This window comes from Rana temporaria, chromosome 10 (genome assembly GCF_905171775.1).
Source record: "Rana temporaria chromosome 10, aRanTem1.1, whole genome shotgun sequence".
NCBI classification, from domain to species: Eukaryota; Metazoa; Chordata; class Amphibia; order Anura; family Ranidae; genus Rana; species Rana temporaria.
This window is the reverse complement of record NC_053498.1, coordinates 7,130,301-7,151,976: the sequence shown is the minus strand read 5'-3', so window position 1 is coordinate 7,151,976 and position 21,676 is coordinate 7,130,301. Positions and strand designations below refer to the sequence as shown.

Below are 21,676 nucleotides of genomic sequence, written 5' to 3'. Positions count from 1 at the left end.
CTAAAATGGGTGGTACTGGGGAGGTGGGTAAGGGGTGTAACCAAGGAACGGTGCTCGGAGGTGGGTAGGGGATGGAACCAAGGAACGGTGCTCGGAGGTGGAACCAAGGAACGGTGCTCAGAGGTGGGTAGGGGGTGTAACCAAGGAACGGTGCTCAGAGGTGGGTAGGGGGTGTAACCAAGGAACGGTGCTCAGAGGTGGGTAGGGGGTGTAACCAAGGAACGGTGCTCAGAGGCGGGTAGAGGGTGTAACCAAGGAACGGTGCTCAGAGGCGGGTAGAAGGGTGTAACCAAGGAACGGTGCTCAGAGGCGGGTAGGGGGTGTAACCAAGGAACGGTGCTCAGAGGTGGGTAGGGGGTGTAACCAAGGAATGGTGCTCAGAGGTGGGTAGAGGGTGTAACCAAGGAACGGCGCTCAGAGGTGGGTAGGGGGTGTAACCAAGGAACGGTGCTCAGAGGTGGGTAGGGGGTGTAACTAAGGGACGGTGCTCAGAGGTGGGTAGGGGGTGTAACCAAGGAACGGTGCTCAGAGGTGGGTAGGGGGTCTAACCAAGGAACGGTGCTCAGAGGTGGGTAGGGGGTGTAACCAAGGAACGGTGCTCAGAGGTGGGTAGGGGGTGTAACCAAGGAACGGTGCTCAGAGGTGGGTAGGGGGTGTAACCAAGGAACGGTGCTCAGAGGTGGGTAGAGGGTGTAACCAAGGAACGGTGCTCAGAGGTGGGTAGGGGGTGTAACCAAGGAACGGTGCTCAGAGGTGGGTAGGGGGTGTAACCAAGGAACGGTGCTCAGAGGTGGGTAAGGGGTGTAACCAAGGAACGGTGCTCAGAGGTGGGTAGGGGGTGTAACCAAGGAACGGTGCTCAGAGGTGGGTAAGGGGTGTAACCAAGGAACGGTGCTCAGAGGTGGAACCAAGGAACGGTGCTCAGAGGTGGGTAGGGGGTGTAACCAAGGAACGGTGCTCAGAGGTGGGTAGGGGGTGGAACCAGGGAACGGTGCTCAAAGGTGGGTAAGGGGTGTAACCAAGGGCCGGTGCACAGAGGTGGGTAGAGGGTGTAACCAAGGAACGGCGCTCAGAGGTGGGTAGGGGGTGTAACCAAGGAACGGTGCTCAGAGGTGGGTAGGGGGTGTAACCAAGGAACGGTGCTCAGAGGCGGGTAGGGGGGTGTAACCAAGGAACGGTGCTCAGAGGTGGGTAGGGGGTGTAACCAAGGAACGGTGCTCAGAGGCCCCCAGTGATGATCGCTCTCAGTCTGCTGATACTTGGGTTATTGTCTCTGCGTCACATTACGGTGGCCGTGGTGGATTTTGAAATTGGCGTACAAATGTATATGGTGATATTTTTATTTGCCGGAATTAAGTGACTTGGCGTTTCACTCTGAAGGAATGTAACATTCACTTCACCCTCCAGGAGCGATGGAGGTCTGCTCAGTTATTGGTTTGACCCTTCAAAGATGGGACCCGATGGGGCCCCTTGGGGCCACACTTGCGTAGCGATCTCCAGATTTTCTGTTGGGCTGTAAATAGATATTTTTTTTCCGGGAGATTTTGTGAGCCGTATAAAGATGTGATGTGATGTGACCGACTGGAATAAAGTGTCTGCAGATGGAAGGGGCCATGAATAATGAATGTATCTTGTGGAGCTGCGTGCCGGCACTTTGCACATACCGATAATGCTTCTTATTTGTATTTTGTCAGGCTCGTGGTTCGGACACCCTGGATACCGCCACAGAAGGAGCGGGGCGCCTCATAACCTCGGCAGCGCCCACCAGTGTCAAGGGGAGGCCAACTAAGAGGTACAGTGTGTGGTGGGGGGAGGGGGGCATTGGTGTGCCAAGCCTATTGCGTTAGGGGTGTGCACCCCAGAGCACAGACACGTGTGTGTATATCAGGAGAGCAGTGGACGGTGTCATAGTTTTAATTTTATTTTTATTATATTTTTATATTATCTTTTACAATTTTCTTTTTTATAATTATCTTTTACAAGAATTTTTATTTTTGTTTTATTATTTTATTTATTTTTATTATATTTTTATTGTCTTTTACAATTATATATATTTTGTTATTATCTTTTACAAGATAATTTTTTTATAATATTCTTTTTACAATTTATTTTTATTAATAAATTAGGGGTGTGCACCCCAGAGCACACACACATGCATGTATATCAGCAGAGCAGTGGATGGTGTCAGTAGTTTTAATTGTATTTTTATTTTTATTATATTTTTCTACTATCTTTTACAATTTTCTTTTTTTGAATTATCTTTTACAAGAATTTTTATTTATTTTATTTATTTTTATTATATTTTTCTATTATCTTTTACAATTTTCTTTTTTATAATTATCGTTTACAAGATACAAGAATTTTTATTTATTTTTAATTTAATATTTTATTTATTTTTATTATATTTTTCTATTATTATCTTTTACAATTTTATTTTTTATAATTATCGTTTACAAGATACAAGAATTTTTATTTTTGTTTTATTACTTTATTTATTTTTATTATATTTTTTATTGTCTTTTACAATTACATTTTTTTTAATTATCTTTTACAAGATAATTTTTTATAATATTTTTTTTACAATTTATTTTTCTTATTAAATTAGGGGTGTGCACCCCAGAGCACAAACACACATGCGTGTATATCAGCAGAGCAGTGGACGGTGTCAGTAGTTTTAATTTTAATTTTATTTTTATTATATTTTTCTATTATCTTTTACAATTTTCTTTCTTTGAATTATCTTTTACAAGATACAAGATTATTTATTTATTTTTATTTTTATTATATTTTTTTATTGTCTTTTACAATTACATTTTTTTTTGAATTATCCTTTACAAGATTATTTTTTTATAATATTTTTTTTACAATTTTTTTTTATTATTAAATTAGGGGTGTGCACCCAAGAGTGCAGACACACATGTGTGTATATCAGCAGAGCAGTGGACGGTGTCAGTAATTTACATTTTATTTATTTTTTATTATCTTTTACAATTACATTTTTTTTGAATTATCCTTTACGAGATTATTTTTTATAATTTTTTTTTACCATTTATTCTTAGTTTTTAATTAAAAATAAATAAATTTGTGTATATCAGAAGAGCGGTGGAAGGTGTCAGTAGTTTTAATTTTGTATTTATTTATTTTAATTTAATTATTTTATTTTTATTATAATTTTTTATTGTCTTTTTACAATTTTTTTTAATTATCTTTTTTATTTTTTAGAATATTTTTTTTTACAGTTTATTTTTTAAATTGGGTGTGTGCACACCAGAGCACAAAAACGCATGCGTGTATATCAGCAGAGCAGTGGACGGTGTCATTGGTTTTAGTTTTTATTTATTTTTATTTTTATTTATATTTTTTTATTATTTTACAATTTAATTTTTTTGAAATACCTTTTACAAGATTCTTTTTTATAATAGTTTTTTTTACAATTTATTTTTAAATTAGGGGTACATGCGTGTATATCAGCAGAGCAGTGGACGGTTTCAGTAGTTTTAATTTTATTTTTATTATATTATCTTGTACAATTACATTTTTTTTTTAAATTATCCTTTACAAGATTAGTTTTTATAATTTTTTTTACACTTTATTCTTATTTTTTAAATTAGGGGTGTGCACCCCAGAGCACAAAAATAAATGCGTGTATATCAGAAGAGCAGTGGAAGGTGTCAGTAGTTTTCATTTTTATTTATTTTCATTTTATTATTTTATTTTTATTATAATATTTTATTATCTTTTTACAATTTTAATTTTTTTGAATTTATCTTTTACAAGATTATTTTTTATAATTTTTTTTTTACAATTTTTAAATTAGGTGTGTGCACGCCAGAGCACAAAAACGCATGCGTGTATGTAAGCAGAGCAGTGGACGGTGTCATTAGTTTTAGTTTTTATTTATTTTTATTTATTTTTTACTATCTTACAATTTTATTTTTTTACAAGATTATTTTTTATAATATTTTTTTTTTTTACAATTTATTTTTAAATTTGGGGTGTGCACCCCAGAGCACAGACACACATGCGTGTATATCAGCAGAGCAGTGGATGGTGTCCGTTTTAATTTTAATTTTATTAATTTTATTTTTTATTATCTTTTACAATTTTTTGTTGAATTATCTTTTACAAGATTTTTTTATAATATTTTTTTTACTATTTATTTATTTTTATTTTTTATTATTGTTATTATTGTTATATTATTATTTTATATTTTGTACCATTATTTTTTCATTCCAATATATTTTTATTGATTTTCTTAATTTTTCATTTTTTTGACGATATTGCTTTAAATTATTTTTTTTTTACTATTTTTTTTAGGAGCCCCGTTGGGGGGGGGGGGGGGGCTTTGGTGAAATATCAAGGCTCTAATTTCTCACTTTCGAGACAGAGAAAGGACAGAGCTTCCCCGGACCCTTTCTCTGCAGCCTGAGCTGCACTGGACAGTGAATGAATGGGAAGTGCTCCCTGCTGAGTGGCTTCCTGTTCATTCACAAACTGAAGCATAGTAGACCGTTTGCTATGCTTCCTTTAAAAATAAACACAGGAGCGATCTTTACAGATCATTCACTGGGTGCCAGGAATCGGGGATTATTGGCACTGCACAGGGTGATTAGGGTGTACCCAGGCACACCCTATGGTAGTGGTGGAGGGGGGGGGGGTCTGTGGCTGCAAAGGGAAAAGCTCTGAGCTAACCAAGTTTTATAGAACTATTTGAAGGACTTCAATATGACACTTGCATTTTGCTGTACCCTATTTACATTGCTGTAGACCTGTACAGATCTGCAGTTGATTCCTCCGGTGACTGTATGTCACCTTAGCAGCAGCTGCTGAGATAAAATCCCAGCCCTTGTTTTGGACCCGTCATACCTGACTGGTAGGCTTACATTGAGGAACAGTAAAGCACAAGCACTTTGCAGCACACAAATCCCAGAAGCAGTGCCTGTTGTTACACCGTTTCTTTTCTGCATGCAGTTCTGTTGCGTTCTGTTGCGTTCTGTTGCGTTCTGTTGCGTTCTGTTGCGTTCTGTTGCGTTTTGTTGTGTTGTTCTGTTGTGTTCTGTTGCGTTCTGTTGTGTTTTGCGTTTTGTTGTGTTCTTTTGCGTTTTGTTGTGTTTTGATGTGTTCTGTTGTGTTCTGTTGCGTTCTTTTGCGTGTTGTTGCGTTTTGTTGCGTTCTGTTGCGTTCTGTTGCGTTCTGTTGCACTCTGTTGCGCTCTGTTGCGTTTTGTTACGTATTGTTGTGTTTCTTTGTGTTTTGTTGTGTTCTGTTGTGTTCTGTTGCGTTTTGTTGTGTTCTTTTGCGTTTTGTTGCGTTCTATTGCATTTTGTTGCGTTCTGTTGTGTTTTGTTGCATTCTTTTGCGTTCTGTTGTGTTCTGTTGCGTTTTGTTGCGTTTGGTTGTGTTCTGTTGCGTTTTGTTTACGTTTTGTTGTGTTTTGTTGTGTTCTTTTGCGTTCTATTGCGTTTTGTTGCATTCTGTTGTGTTCTATTGCGTTTTGTTGCAATCTTTTGCGTTCTGTTGTGTTCTGTTGTGTTCTGTTGTGCTCTGTTGTGTTTTGTTGTGCTCTGTTGTGTTTTGTTGCGTTTTTTTGCGTTTTGTTGTTTTGTGTTCTTTTGCGTTCTATTGCGTTTTGTTGCGTTCTGTTGCTTTATTTTGTGTTTTATTGCGTTTTGTTGCGTTTTGATGCGTTTTGTTGCGTTCTATTGCATTTTGTTGAGTTTTGTTTGGTTTTGTTGCGTTCTGCAAGGTCCAGTAGGTGGACTATTCACATTACTCCCTACACCGCATGAGCTTACAGTCTAATAGGGTTATTACAGTCATACAGCAGCATATTTGGCCCAACTGTGGTTGGAACTTAACTTACCGGTTTATTTTTGGACTGTCAGAGGAAATTGAGCGATTCTAATGTTGCAACAGACAGGAACCTCGCCAGGGATCACCGCATGTTTTACATTACGATGGAGAAACAAGATAACCTTTTGTGTCGTGTTTTTTTTAGCCTTGCCTGCTGCTTATCATTCATCGAAACTGCATAGACACTTAGGGGTGGATCTAATCTATCTATCTCTATCTATATCTATCTATCTATCTTATCTATCTATCTATCTATCTATCTATCTATCTTATCTATATCTCTCTATCTATCTATCTATCTCTATATCTATCTTTATCTATCTATCTATCTATCTATCTATCTATCTCTATCTATCTATCTATCTATCTATCTATCTATCTATCTATCTATCTATCTTATCTATATCTATCTATCTATCTATCTATCTATCTATCTATCTATCTATCTATCTATCTATCTATCTATCTATCTATCTATATCTCTCTATCTATCTATCTATCTCTATATCTATCTTTATCTATCTATCTATCTATCTCCTATCTATCTATCTATCTATCTATCTCTATCTATCTATCTATCTATCTATCTCCTATCTATCTATCTATCTATCTATCTCTATCTATCTATCTATCTATCTATCTATCTATCTATCTATCTATCTATCTTATCTATATCTCTCTATCTATCTATCTATCTCTATATCTATCTTTATCTATCTATATCTATCTATCTATCTATCTACCTATCTATCCTATATATCCTATCTATCTATCTATCTATCTATCTATCTATCTATCTATCTATCTATCTATCTATCTATCTATCTTATTTATATATCTTATCTATCTATCTATCTATCTATCTATCAATCTTATCTATTCTATCTATATATCTATCTATCTATCTATCTATCTATCTATCTATCTATCTATCTTATTTATCTATCTATCTATCTTATTTATCTATCTATCTATCTATCTATCTATCTATCTATCTATCTATCTATCTATCTATCTATCTATCTATCTATCTATCTATCTATCTATCTACCTATCTATCCTATATATCCTATCTATCTATCTATCTATCTATCTATCTATCTATCTATCTATCTATCTATCTATCTATCTATCTATCTATCTATAGATCTTATCTATCTATCTATCTATCTATCTATCTATCTATCTATCTATAGATCTTATCTATCTATCTTATTTATATATCTTATCTATCTATCATGTGTGTGTATCTCTCTCTCTCTCTCTCTCTCTCTCTCTCTCTCTCTCTCTCTCTCTCTCTCTCTCTCTCTCTCTCTCTCTCTCTCTCTCTCTCTCTCTCTCTCTATATATATATATATATATATATATATATATATATATATATATATATATATATATATATATATATAATTTAATAAATAAAAAAAATTATAAAAAATAAACAATCTTGTAAAAGATAATTCAAAAAATAAAATTGTAAAAGATAATAAAAATAATAAAAATAAATATATATAAAAAATTGCATAGCTTTTCATCCATTGAAACCGTGTATAGATTTTGTTCTGTGCAAATGGGGCAAAAAAGAATGTTCTCAGGCTCTATTCTCTGCAGATCGAATGTGGGAAAAATACTGCATTATGGCCACTAGATGGAGCTGAGGAGCATACCTATATCTTATGATGATCAGCGCCATCTAGTGGCCCTAATGTAGTATTTTTCCCCATTCACACGTTCGATCTGCAGCGGACGCAGCCTGAGAAATTTTGATTTTTTTACCCCATTCGCACAGAACAAATTTATATGCAGTTTCAATGGATAAAAAGAATATGCAATTTTTTTAATTTATTTTTTTAATATAGAAAAAGTGTGTAGCTTATAAAATTGGCTCATTTACATCCTAGCTGCTCCCCCCCCAGTTTTAGAATCCATCCAAAGATGCGGGCATGTAGGGAGGGCAGCGCTCTGTAAAACAAGTGAACCCAACAGAGGTCATTGTAGTAGTCAGGGCCGCAACAAGGGGTGGGGCAGTAAGAGTGGCTGCCCTGGGCACTGTGGTATCATATGAGCTAGGGGGGCACTACAAGGAGATTGGGAGGGGGGTTTATGTTGGGAGGGTGACAGGGGGTAAAAATTGTTCTAGGAGGGTATATTTTGGGGGGTATGCTAGGAGTGGTGATTTGGGGGATTTGTGTTGGGAGGAGGGGTGGGGGGGGGCAGGATTTGTGCTAATAGGGGGGAATTTGGAGGTTTTTGCTAGAAAAGGTGATATGGTAGAGGGAGGAGGGTATTTGTGCTAGGAGGGGAATTTTTTTTTATTAGGGAGGATAATAGGGGGGCATTTGTGCTAGAAGGTGAAATTTGGGTGGGGGGATTTGTGCTAGGAGGGGGATATTTGGAGTGGGGGGTGGAGGATTTGTGCTTAAAAGGGGAATATTTGGAGTGGGTGGGAGAGGATTTGTGCTACAAGGGGGATATTTGGAGTGGGGGGAGTATTTGGAGTGGGGGAAGTGGATTTGCCCTAGGAGGAGGATATTTCGAGTGGGGGGAGGATTTGTGCTCGGAGGGGAAATTTGAAGGGTAAAGGATCTATGATAGGAGGGGTAGTTTTTTTTTGGGGGGGGGTGGAGTTGGGCAAAGAGAGGAATTGAGCTTGAAGGGGGGTTGGGGGGAAAAGGTTTGTTTGCCGGCAGGGGTGATTTCAGCAAGGGGCAGATTTGTACTGGGTGGGGGGGGGGGGATTTAGGTTGGTGCTTAATTTTGAGGGTGGGGGCATTTGTTCTTAGAAGGGGAAATTTGAGGGGGAGAATTTGTGCTAAGGGGTGGGGAATTAATGGCAGGATTTGTGCTGAGGGGGATTTGGCGTGGGGTGGAGAGGATTTGTGATCAGAGGGGAAATTGGAAGGGTATAGGATCCGTGCTAAGAAGGGTTGATTTATTTCTTTTTGGGGGGGGGGAGGGGAGATTTGTGCTGGGGGATTTGGGGAAAGAGAGGAGTTGGGTTTGAATGGGGCCGGGAGGCAGATTTGTACTCTAACTTTTTGACAGTTCTAGAAAGTTTGCATGGGTGACAGGTACTCTTTAACTCCTGACTTTTTCCATTTCTCGTTGTGTTTTTATTTCTTTTAATTTATTTATTTTTGTAATATTTACTTTCATTGCCACTTTTTTTAGGGTGACACGTGGCCCTTTTGTAAAGCTGGCAGACTGTGCCCATTATCACTATGAAAATGTTAATTATGGCCCGATCCAGGTAAGAAACGCACTTTTTTAGTTTTTGTATATTTAAGTGTATCTTTTGGCAAAAAACATTTTCCTGTTGAGTTTCTGGGACTGGAAGTGACCGAAAGTTTATTATTTATACCCGGACCGCAGCAAATAACCTGCCAGGGGTTTAAACCCTTCCCTACTCTGTTCAAATCCAAATATATTTCCCAAATTTTCCCGGGACTGTCTTGGATTTTCCCCCCGGGACTGTCTTGGATTTTCCCCCCGGGACTGTCTTGGATTTTCCCCCCCGGGACTGTCTTGGGTTTTCCCCCCCGGGACTGTCTTGGATTTTCCCCTGAGACTGTCTTGGATTTCCCCCCGGGACTGTCTTGGGTTTCCCCCCCCGGGACTGTCTTGGGTTTCCCCCCCCCGGGACTGTCTTGGGTTTCCCCCCCCGGGACTGTCCTTGGGTTTTCCCCCCCGGGCCTGTCTTGGATTTTCCCCCCCGGGACTGTCTTGGATTTTCCCCCCCGGACTGTCTTGGATTTTCCCCCCGGGACTGTCTTGGATTTTCCCCCCCGGACTGTCTTGGATGTTCCCCCCGGGACTGTCTTGGATGTTCCCCCCGGGACTGTCTTGGATTCCCCCCGGGACTGTCTTGGATTTTACAGATCGTATAATAAAAAAATAAATAAATCACCCTTTATTAAAAAAAAATAAACATTTCTGTCTTGAGCTCCAGTCCAGCGACTGTGCCTAGGCTGAGATGATGTCATTGCTCTGCTGCAGGCAAGAGGAAGCATTTCCTCAGTCCCCCCCCCCCCCCAGTCTTAGACTGTACATTGCAACTGGTAGCAAGTCACAAGGTGAGAAGGTGCAGCAGGGGGGCGGATCGATTCTATGTATGACGGACAAGCAATTCACATTTACAGATTATTTAACGTCTGATTTCATTTCTGTCCATGACGGGGAAATTTGTGTTTTACCAGATTTTGTTTTTCCTCTCAGCTCGCCCTATCGGACTCTCGGCCGGAGGACTCCAGCGTCAGCGAACCAGAGGCGGTTTACATCGTACAGGTCACATGCCAAGTAAGCCCGGCCGGCGCACTCCGTCACAGCCTAAATGTGTTTTTAAATATTGACAGTGTAAATACCTGAATGCAGTGGCGGCTGGTGCTCAAAATCTTTGGGGGGGGCACAAAAAAAAAATTGCAGCCTCACTGTGCCCATCAAATGCAGCCACTGTGCCATGCCATCAAACGCAGTCACTGTGCCATGCCATCAAATGCAGCCACTGTGCCATCAATTGTCACCACTGTGCCATGCCATCAAACGCAGCCACTGTGCCATCAATTGTCACTACTGTGCCATACCATCAAACGCAGCCACTGTGCCATACCATCAAACGCAGCCACTGTGCCATGCCATCAAACGCAGCCACTGTGCCATCAATTGTCACCACTGTGCCATACCATCAAACGCAGCCACTGTGCCATGCCATCAAACGCAGTCACTGTGCCATGCCATCAAATGCAGCCACTGTGCCATCAATTGTCACCACTGTGCCATGCCATCAAACGCAGCCACTGTGCCATCAATTGTCACCACTGTGCCATGCCATCAAACGCAGCCACTGTGCCATCAATTGTCACTACTGTGCCATACCATCAAACGCAGCCACTGTGCCATACCATCAAACGCAGCCACTGTGCCATGCCATCAAACGCAGCCACTGTGCCATCAATTGTCACCACTGTGCCATACCATCAAACGCAGCCACTGTGCCATGCCATCAAACGCAGCCACTGTGCCATCAATTGTCACCACTGTGCCATACCATCAAACGCAGCCACTGTGCCATCAATTGTCACCACTGTGCCATGCCATCAAACGCAGTCACTGTTCCCCTCAATTGTCGTCACTGTGCCCTTTAATTGTCGCCACTGTGCCCATTGATGCCTCTGTGCCCTTTGTCGCCTCTGTGCCCTTTGTCGCCTCTGTGCCCATTGTCGCCGCTGTGCCCTGTAAAATGCACTTACCTTACTCCTTCCACGTCCCTCAGTGTCTTCTCCCGCCTTGGTGACGCTTCAGCCAATCGGGTTACCGATAACCAGAATCGGGGAACCTGATTGGCTGAGACGGCCGTCAGTCTTAGCCAAGGGACGCACCCCCCGTACGTTCCAAGGATAAGACATCCGGGAGCCGAGGGCTGTACTCGGAAAGCCTATCAGAGCCGCTGGCACTTCCGCACAGCCAACCAGCTGCCGTTATTCAGGTGGCCTGCGCATAATTTCCGGCCATCTCTGAATAGACCAGCGGCAGCTGGCAACAATAACATACATTCATGCAATGCATGAATGTATGTTATTAGACTCAGTGGAGGGCGAGAGCCAGAGGGGGCGGCGCTCCAGTGCCCTCTATGGAAGAACCGCCACTGGTCTTGAATGTGACCTGCCTTCCCCCTGTATGGCAGAGCTCAGACTAGGAGTGGGAGTAGCAGCAACCAGCACAAGAAGCATGCTTAAAGGAGGAGTGAGCAGAGTGACCGAGAGATGAGCTTATCAATCCGCTGCTTTTTTCCTTTTATTGTCCAGCCACAGGCTGTAGGTGAAAGTGAAACTGCAGCAGAGAAAAATCAGATCCCCTCCCCCTTCTAGCTGTGTGGCAGAGCTGGGTAAATCTCAGAAATGAATGGACAGAAAGAACAGTTATCTGTACTTATCCTGTGTACTTGGCTTTAAAGCTCTTGTGAGATTTTAGTGATGGATTTATATACCGTATTTATTGGGGTATACCGCCCGCCGGCGTATAACGCGCACCCCAAGTTTAGAAGGGAAGTTTAAGGGAAAAACTTAAATTTTGGATGTCTTGCCCGGCGTCTATCCGCGGCCTTGCGCGGGGTCTGTCCAGCCTTGTCCGGCGTCCGTCTTCAGCCTTGCGCGGGGTCCGTCTGCTGTCTTGCCCGGCGTCCATCGACGGCCTTGTCCGGCGTCCGTCTGCGGCCTTGCGCGGGGTCCGTCCAGCCTTGTCGGTGTCCGTCTGCTGTCTTGGCCGGCATCCATCGACGGCCTTGTCCGGGGTCCGTCTGATGTCTTGCCCGGCATCCATCGGCATCCATCCGCGGCCGTGCGTGGGGTCTGTCCAGCCTTGTCGGTGTCCGTCTGCTGTCTTGCCCAGCGTCCATCGACGGCCTTGTCCGGCGTCCGTCTGCGGCCTTGCGCGGGGTCCGTCCAGCCTTGTCGGTGTCCGTCTGCTGTCTTGGCCGGCATCCATCGACGGCCTTGTCCGGGGTCCGTCTGATGTCTTGCCCGGCATCCATCGGCATCCATCCGCGGCCGTGCGTGGGGTCTGTCCAGCCTTGTCGGTGTCCGTCTGCTGTCTTGCCCAGCGTCCATCGACGGCCTTGTCCGGCGTCCATCTGCGGCCTTGCGCAGGGTCCGTCTGCTGTCTTGCCCGGCGTCCATCGATGGCCTTGTCCGGGGTCCGTCTGCTGTCTTGCCCGGCGTCCATCGATGGCCTTGTCCGGCGTCCGTCCAGCGTTGTCGGTGTCCGTCTGCTGTCTTGGCCGGCGTCCATCGATGGCCTTGTCCGGCGTCCGTCTGCGGCTTTGCGCGGGGTCCGTCTGCTGTCTTGCCCGGCGTCCATCGGCGGCCTTGTCCGGCGTCTGTCTGCCGGGGGTTGCAGCGTTGTGTGTTTGAGTTTGGCGCCTCGGTCGAGCTGTGCAGAGCCGGATTTCCGGTGTGTTCGGCTTCTCTCGGCTCCTCTCGCGTGGCTGCGGGCGGAGCCGAGCGTGGCCGAGCCTAGCCGGGTGCCCAGTACACTCGGCTCGGCTCGGTCTTTGCCGGTGGCACTCTGAGACAGCCGACAAAGACAGGATCGGTGTATAACGCGCACCCGCGTTTTTCCCCTGATTTTTAAGGGGGAAAAAGTGCGCGTTATGCGCCGATAAATACGGTAACTTTTAATACGTTAAAAATAAGAGAAATGTCCCGTTTACAGATCTGTTTTTTAAACTGAAATAAATAAAAAGTCTGTATATTCCCTTTGATGCTATTTAATGAGAATCGACCCCGGGACTCCACTAGAGATGTAATATTTAACCACTTAAGGACCGCCGCATGTACATATACGTCAGCAGAATGGCACAGGCAGGCACATCAACGTATATATACGTCCTCTGCTTGACGTGGGTCGGGGGTCCGATCGGGACCCCCCCCCGTACATGCGGCGGTCCCCGTGGCTTCAGGAGCGATCCGGGACGACGGCGTGGCTATTCGTTTATAGCCGCTCCGTCGCGATCGCTCCCCGAAGCTGAAGAACGGGGAGAGCCGTGTGTAAACACGGCTTCCCCGTGCTTCACTGTGTCGGCGCATCGATCGCGTCATCCCATTTATAGGGAAGACACGATCGATGACGTCATTCCTACAGCCACACCCACCTACACTAGTAAACACATACACAGTGATCCCTAAATGTTACAGCGCCCCCTGTGTTTAACTCCCAAACTGCAACTGTCATTTTCACAATAAACAATGCAATTTAAATGCATTTTTTGCTGTGAAAATGACAATTGTCCCAAAAATGTGTCAAAATTGTCCGAAGTGTCCGCCATAATGTCGCAGTCACGAAAAAAATCGCTGATCGCCGCCATTAGTAGTAAAAAAAATAAATAAAAAAAAAATGCAAAAAAAACTATCCCATATTTTGTAAACACTATAAATTTTGCGCAAACCAACCGATAAACGATTATTGCGATTTTTTTTTACCAAAAATAGGTAGAAGAATACGTATCGGCCTAAACTGAGGGAAAAAAAATGTTATATATGTTTTTGGGGGATATTTATTATAGCAAAAAGTAAAAAATATAGCATTTTTTTCAAAATTGTCGCTCTATTTTTGTTTATAGCGCAAAAAATAAAAACCGCAGAGGTGATCAAATACCACCAAAAGAAAGCTCTATTTGTGGGGAAAAAAAGACGCCAATTTTGTTTGGGAGCCACGTCGCACGACCGCGCAATTGTCTGTTAAAGCGACGCAGTCCCGAACTGTAAAAACCCCTTGGGTCTTTAGGCAGCATTTTGGTCCGGGGCTTAAGTGGTTAAGCGGGGCGATAAAACGCTCTCCTGAGATGCCGGGTCCTATAAAGTCTGATGTATAATTTGATACAAACAGACATAATATCCCCCCGATAGGCGTTGGGCGGATTTGTTCTGCGAGGTCCCCATTGTCCATGTCGCGGCGTATTTGTTTGCTGGAAGTGTTCCCCTCACCGTAACGCTACAGAACACAGCTGTGATAGTTCTAATTAGAGGCAGGAGCGGCGACCCCCTTCAAATCCTCTTCCGGGGGCCCCCCCCTCCCCCGCTGTGACAGTTAGCTGTTGCTGTGTCATCCAATTCACTCCAGCGATTTTCTTCACGGGAACGCCGCGGCCTGAAATGAGGACATCAGAAATAATTAGGTACTCCGAGGCCTCCCTGGAGGAAGCTGGGCTGGAGCCGCTAAGGGAGGGCCCCGGGCTAAGTTAAGATGTTTCTGTCGTTTTTAATGGCAGAGATACGTCGATGATATATAGAACATATTCGGGTTGATTTACTAAAGGCAAATAGGCTGTTCACTTTCCCTTAACTTAATGAAGCGATACACTGCTAAACTTCCATCATCCAATCACGTGCAAGCAAAAAATACAGTTTATTACCTTGTATGTGATTGGATATTGTTTGCAAAGTGAATTTTCTGCACATTCACACTTGCGATGCGTTCCGCTTTTACATTTATTCGTGTTTTTGATGCTTTTTTAATGCGTTTTGGATTTTTTTGGGGGATGTGGTAAGGTTGCTAGGAGGAGGAGTCAGTTGTCGTGCAGTAAATCGCACCAGAAATGCTATTACATTTGTTTTTCATGCATTTTTGACGCAATTCCATTGAAGCCTATGGAGCCAAAAATGCACACTGCAGGTATGAGCACTTGCAGGGCAGGACTTAGGATGGTGGGGGCCCCTGGGCTTGGGCTTAATAATCAAAGGGGCCCCATGGAGCAGAGAAGCAATGGATTGGTTTCTTACCGACGACCTCTCGGGGCGGGGGGGGGGTTGGATCCGCCACCGACCTCTTCCCAGTGCCGACTTCATTAATTTTGGGGCCCCCCAGTGAAGGGGCCCCCTGGAGCATCGAAGTTCATGAGCGGCAAGGGGGGGGCTTGGAGCTGCAGAGAATTACATCCATCCGCCGAAGTTGTTGAGAGGGGGGGTGCTGAAATTGCCGCAAACGGGGCATTGCCTCGAAATTGCGGGAGGGGATTGCCGCAAGATTACGGGAGGGGGTTGCCGCAAACAGGGAAGGGGTTGGCGTGATTGGGCCCGGGGGCCCCCCATTGGGAGGGGCCCATGGGCTTGAGCCCAGTCAAGCCCAATGGTAAGTCCAGCCCTGTGCACTTGGTTTTGTATAGGATACCATTTAAACCCGGGGTAAATGTTGGTGATCTCTTAAATGCCTCCTGGCGCTGACCCCGTGTTCTCCTTTTTTTTATTTTTATTCCAGAGCCGTTGCTGGTCAGTCCTGCGAAGTTACGAAGACTTCCAAGACTTGGACTCCAATCTTCACCGCTGCATATTCGACCGACGCTTCTCTCAGCTGCTGGAACTGCCCCCTCGTCGGGAACTACCCTCCCATGAGCAGGTGAGAGACGCATAATATCGATGCCAGGCGGCTTCCATGCAGCAGTTTGAAAGCATTGATGACGTGCAAGATGCAGCAATCTATCGTAACGTCACCAATCCATCTGTGAAGGATGATACGGTCATCCCTAGCATAATGCACTTTGTCAAAAAGGGAGACTTTTTTATATATATAAAAGTCTCCCTTTTTGACAAAGTGCATTATGCTAGGGATGACCGTATCATCCTAAGGTTGGTTTAAAACGTTTGTTTTTTAGTATATGGTTAGTATTTTTTTTACAACAAAAATTATGTTGAATAAAAAATAATTCTATAATAATAATAATAATATATTATTAATATGTGTATATATATATATGCACACACACACATTTTATAATATATATATATATATATATATATATAATTATTAAAAAATGTGTGTGTGTGTGTGCATATATATATATATTAATGATATATTATTATTATAGAATTATTTTTTAATCAACATAATTTTAGTTGTAAAAAAAATACTAACCATATACTAAAAACCAAAAGTTTAAAACCAACCATAGATACTTAAAAACAAAGGGCCTCATCCTTACAACCCTGGTCTGGTGGATGTGGGGGTTTGAGGGGCTTTTGACGTGTTTTTTTTTTTTTTTAACATTTAACTCATGTTCCCTTTAGTGGGCTGCTTCCATACAGCAGTTGGAAAGCATTGATGATGTGCAAGATGCAATAATCTACAGTAATCAGTTGTAACTACACCAAAATATATATATATATATATATATATATATATATATATATATATATATATATATATATATATATATATATATATATATTTTGGTGTAGTTACAAATAGTAACCATATACTAGAAAACAAACGTTTAAAACCTTAGATACTTAAAAACAAAGGGCCTCATCCTCACAACCCTGGCCTGGTAGATGTGGGGGTTTAGGGGGCTTTTTGATTTATTTATTGTTTTAGCATTCAACTCATGTTCACTTTAGTGGGCTGCTTCCATACAGCAGTTGGAAAGCATTGACGATGTGCAAGATGCAATAATCTACAGTAACCAGTTGTAACTTCACTGAAATCTTTATATAGAATTAATATTATTTATACTTCATATCATATATTATATATATATTTTTTAAATCAACATGATTTTAGTTGCAAAAAATAAATACATAGTAACCATATACTAAAAAAAAAGGTTCAACACCTTAGAGACTTAAAAACAAAGGGCCTCATCCTCACAACCCTGGCCTGGTTGATGATGGGGGGGGGGCTTATCAAGTTTTGGATTTTTTTTATTTATTTTTTATTTATTCATGTTGACTTTAGTGGGCTGCTTCCATACAGAAGTTAGAAAGCATTGATTATGAGCAAGATGCAACAATCTTAATGTAGTCGTACCTTCATCGAAATCCTATCGGTGAAAGATGATATCACCATGGTTTAAAGCCCTTTGCCTTTCCATTGTAAAAGGGAGACTAATATATATATATTTTATTCGACTTCGAATTATGGGTTTTTATGTAAGATTTTAAACTTTTTTTAATTTTTTTTAGTATATAGTTACTATTTTTGTTTTACAAATAAACGTTTAATATCTGAGTGACCCCAGAGCACTATGGCTTATACAGGGAGATCGGGAACCTGCTTACCTTGAGGCTGCCTTTGTCTAATTGGAACTTCAAAAAAGGAGAACAACAACCTGTCGTTCTAAAAGAAGACAAAATATGCTATATTTGGCTCATGAACTGAAAAACTTTTTTAGGCCTTCAATTCTTTTGTCCCTGATGAGAACAAACCAAGAACACTATCCCTTTTAAAGTACCGTATTTATCTTGCTATAACGCGCCCCGGCGTATAGCGCGCACCCCCGAACTTGAAGGAAAATTTCTGAAAAAAAAAAAAATACTTAGTTTGGATGCCCCTCGCGTCCATCGGCGGCCTCGTCCGGTCCGGCGTCCTTCTGCGGCCATCGTGGTGTCCTTCCCACTCGATCCCCGCCTCCCGCGCTGTGTTTGAACCACTCCGCCGACATATACCGAGCGCAGTACACTCGGGTATAGTCGGGCAGGCTCAGCTCCTCTCGCGTAAAGGACATACAGGACGCACAGGACGTTACCGCGAGAGGTGCCGAGCCTGCCCGACTATACCCGAGTGTACTGCGCTCGGTATATGTCGGCGCAGTGGTTCAAACACAGCGCGGGAAGCGGGTATCGGTGTATATCGCGCACCCACGATTTTGCCCTGATTTTCAGGGCAAAAAAGTGCGCGATATACGCCGATAAATACGGTAATTTTTGTTTTTTAGTGGCCCTTTCTGTAAAATTTCAAAAGCCTTTACAAAGGTTTTTTTCTTCCTTTTTTCTAGCTCCTGGCCCCGCTACTTTCCCGCTATCTGAAGGCTCTCTCTGGAATTGTGGACAGCAACATTAACTGTGGTCCCATACTGAACTGGATGGAGGTAAGATGCAGGAGATGTAGTCCCCAACGGGCCTATTAACGTTTGGGAGGTTCCATTCACATTTAGACAGAAATTGTTGGGAAATTGGAAAGTGTCACCAGAACGGAAGGGAATTGTTAAAGTGATATTAATGGCCATGGGTTGGGGACAAGCCTGTATTAATGGCCATGGGTTGGGAAAAAGCCTGTATTAATGGCCATGGTTTGGAGACAAGCCTCTATTAATGGCCATGGGTTGGGGACAAGCCCGTATTAATGGCCATGGGTTGGGGACAAGCCCGTATTAATGGCCATGGGTTGGGGACAAGCCTGTATTAATGGCCATGGGTTGGGAAAAAGCCTGTATTAATGGCCATGGTTTGGAGACAAGCCTCTATTAATGGCCATGGGTTGGGGACAAGCCTGTATTAATGGCCTTGGGTTGGGGACAAGCCTGTATTAATGGCCTTGGGTTGGGGACAAGCCTGTATTAATGGCCATGGGTTGGGGACAAGCCTGTATTAATGGCCATGGGTTGGGGACAAGCCCGTATTAATGGCCATGGGTTGGGGACAAGCCCTTTTTAATGACCATGGGTTGGGGACAAGCCTGTATTAATGGCCATGGGTTGGGGACAAGCCCGTATTATTGGCCATGGGTTGGGGACAAGCCTGTATTAATGGCCATGGGTTGGGGACAAGCCTGTATTAATGGCCATGGGTTGGGGATAAGCCTGTATTAATGGCCATGGGTTGGGGATAAGCCCGTATTAATGGCCATGGGTTGGGGACAAGCCTGTATTAATGGCCATGGGTTGGGGACAAGCCTGTATTAATGGCCATGGGTTGGGGACAAGCCTGTATTAATGGCCATGGGTTGGGGACAAGCCTGTATTAATGGCCATGGGTTGGGGACAAGCCTGTATTAATGGCCATGGGTTGGGGACAAGCCCGTATTAATGGCCATGGGTTGGGGACAAGCCTGTATTAATGGCCATGGGTTGGGGACAAGCCTGTATTAATGGCCATGGGTTGGGGACAAGCCTGTATTAATGGCCATGGGTTGGGGACAAGCCTGTATTAATGGCCATGGGTTGGGGACAAGCCTGTATTAATGGCCATGGGTTGGGGACAAGCCCGTATTAATGGCCATGAGTTGGGGACAAACCTGTATTAATGGCCATGGGTTGGGGACAAGCCCTTATTATTGGACATGGGTTGGATTGCCAATAGAGTGGAGGCTGTTCTAGCCACAAACGGAGGGGAAAGGGGCAACTCCATATTAGCTGTCCAACATCCCATTCCCATAAAGGATGTCGAAATTTCATTGGGAATTGAATCTCCAACCAGATCATATTGGTGTGATGGCTACGAGCTAAGATTTGAGCTTGGGGCCACCAGTAGGGTCAGCCCTACTGAACCCAACTGGAATGCCGATTGTGACCTAGGTCTTCTCATCCAATATCGGTACCTGACCTCACAAATGATCACCAATGTCCAAAGAAACCCTCCATAATCTTGTGGAAAGTCTTCCCAGAGTATGTTATAGCCTCAAAGAGGTCAACTCCATATTCCTGCCCATGGTTTTGGAATTGGATGTCCACCAAGCTCATATACGGTAAGTGTAATGGTCAGGTGTCCACCAACTTTTTGCCATATACTGTATGTATACCTTTGCCCTTGGTAAACTACAACATACTCCAAGTAGAAGATTATTTTTATTTTACTTTTCTCTCCAGATTGATAATCACGGTAACCGCCTACTTGTCAACGAAGAGGCGTCCATCAATGTCCCGGCCATTGCCGCAGCTCACGTTATTAAGCGATACACTGCCCAAGCCCCGGATGAGCTGTCTTTTGAGGTAAGCTCAATGCTTCTGGATGTTTTGGGTGTAATGAAGAATATTTTGGTGGTCTGGATTGCATTGGTGGGTTAGAACCGGGGAAGGCAAAAAATATAAGCAGATTAAACTTCAGCTTCAAACATGAGTTGTGATTTTTGCGTAAACCCGGTGATCTGACGATATGGTTCCGGCTATCGAGATGGTTCCTGTAAGGACTGCGCAAGCGCGATCCTTGCCGACGGAAATCACCGAACCTCCAGGGCGACGTGGAATTTGAGGTAAGTGGCCAGTCGGCCTCACGTCCTTGCTTCGTTCGGACGGCTCGCTACGCTTGCTCGGCCTCCTGGCTCTTTTTTTAACATCCTCCAATCCACGGGGATGTTAAGGAATGAGCCTGGATGTCGGCCGAGGTTCGGAGATTTACGTCGGCAAGGATTGCGACTACGCAGTCCTTACAGGAACCATCTCGATAGGGGGAACCATATCGACAAGTCACCGGCCTTGACTCCTTCTCTTTAACCACTTGCCGACGGTGTAACAAAGATATACGTTGGCAAAATGGTTCCTGTGCGCATATAGACGTACCCATACCTTGCTTTTAAAAAGCCAACTTGCGGGCGTGCCCGTGCCAGTCGCCAGCTCCGTGACTGTGCCCGCGGACTCGATGTTCGCGGTCGTGTCACAGAGCGGCAGAACAGAGAGATTCCGTTGTAAACAAGGCATCTCCCTGTTCTGCCTAGTGACAGGACACTGATTTGATCGGGAGCAGTGATCACTGTCGTGTCACAGTAAGCCCCGCCCACACACAGTTAGAATCACTCCCTAGGACACACTTAAACCCTTCTTTGCCCCCTAGTGGTTAACCCCTTCCCTGCCAGTGACATTAACACAGTAATCAGTGCATTTTTTAAGCACTGATCGCTGTATAAATGACAATGGCCCCAAAATAGTGTCAAACGTGTCTGATGTGTCCGCCATAATGTCGCAGTCACGAAAAAAAAACGCTGATCGCCACCATTTCTAACAATAACAAAAAAAATGCCATAAATCTATCTCCTATTTTGTAGACGCAAACCAATCGATAAACGCTTATTGCGATTTTTTTTTACCAAAAATAGGTAGAAGAATACGTATCGGCCTAAACTGAGAAAAAAAATTGTTCTTTTATATATTTTTGGGGGATATTTATTATAGCAAAAAGTAAAAAAATATTGCGTTTTTTTTTTTTTTTTTTTAATTGTCGCTCTATTTTTGTTTATAGCGTAAAAAATAATTGTGATCGAATGCCACCAAAAGAAAGCTCTATTTGTGGGGGGAAAAAAAGAACGTCAATTTTGTTTGGGAGCCACGTCGCGCGACCGCGCAATTGTCAGTTAAAGCGACGCAGTGCCGAATCGCTAAAAAGTGCCCCCGGTCATTGGGCAGCCAAATCCTCCTGGGGCTGAAGCGGTTAAAATGGGCGTTCACCCGAAAAAGGGGGGAAACATTAGGGGGTAGATCCACAGAGCAAGTACGCCAGCGTATCTACTGATACGCCGTCGTACTTTCAAATTTCCCGGGTCGTATCTTTGTTTTGAATCCTCAAACCAAGATACAACAGCATCTGGGTAAGATCCGACAGGCGTACGGCTTCGTACGCCTTCGGATCGT

At 43.4% G+C, this 21,676-nt stretch overlaps 1 protein-coding gene across 5 annotated transcripts in view; it reads left to right on the top strand.

The window, feature by feature from the left end:
- The window catches only part of ARHGAP33 (Rho GTPase activating protein 33), a 104,690-nt gene that overhangs the window by 41,280 nt on the left and 41,734 nt on the right, over nt 1–21,676 (top strand). For all 5 annotated transcript variants that reach the window (XM_040327099.1, XM_040327096.1, XM_040327098.1 and 2 more), the window contains 6 exons: nt 1,695–1,792; nt 9,025–9,103; nt 10,069–10,149; nt 15,601–15,738; nt 18,113–18,205; nt 19,922–20,044. In XM_040327099.1, coding sequence (XP_040183033.1) covers nt 1,695–1,792; nt 9,025–9,103; nt 10,069–10,149; nt 15,601–15,738; nt 18,113–18,205; nt 19,922–20,044 — 612 coding nt within the window. The remainder of the gene's footprint in view (nt 1–1,694; nt 1,793–9,024; nt 9,104–10,068; nt 10,150–15,600; nt 15,739–18,112; nt 18,206–19,921; nt 20,045–21,676) is intronic.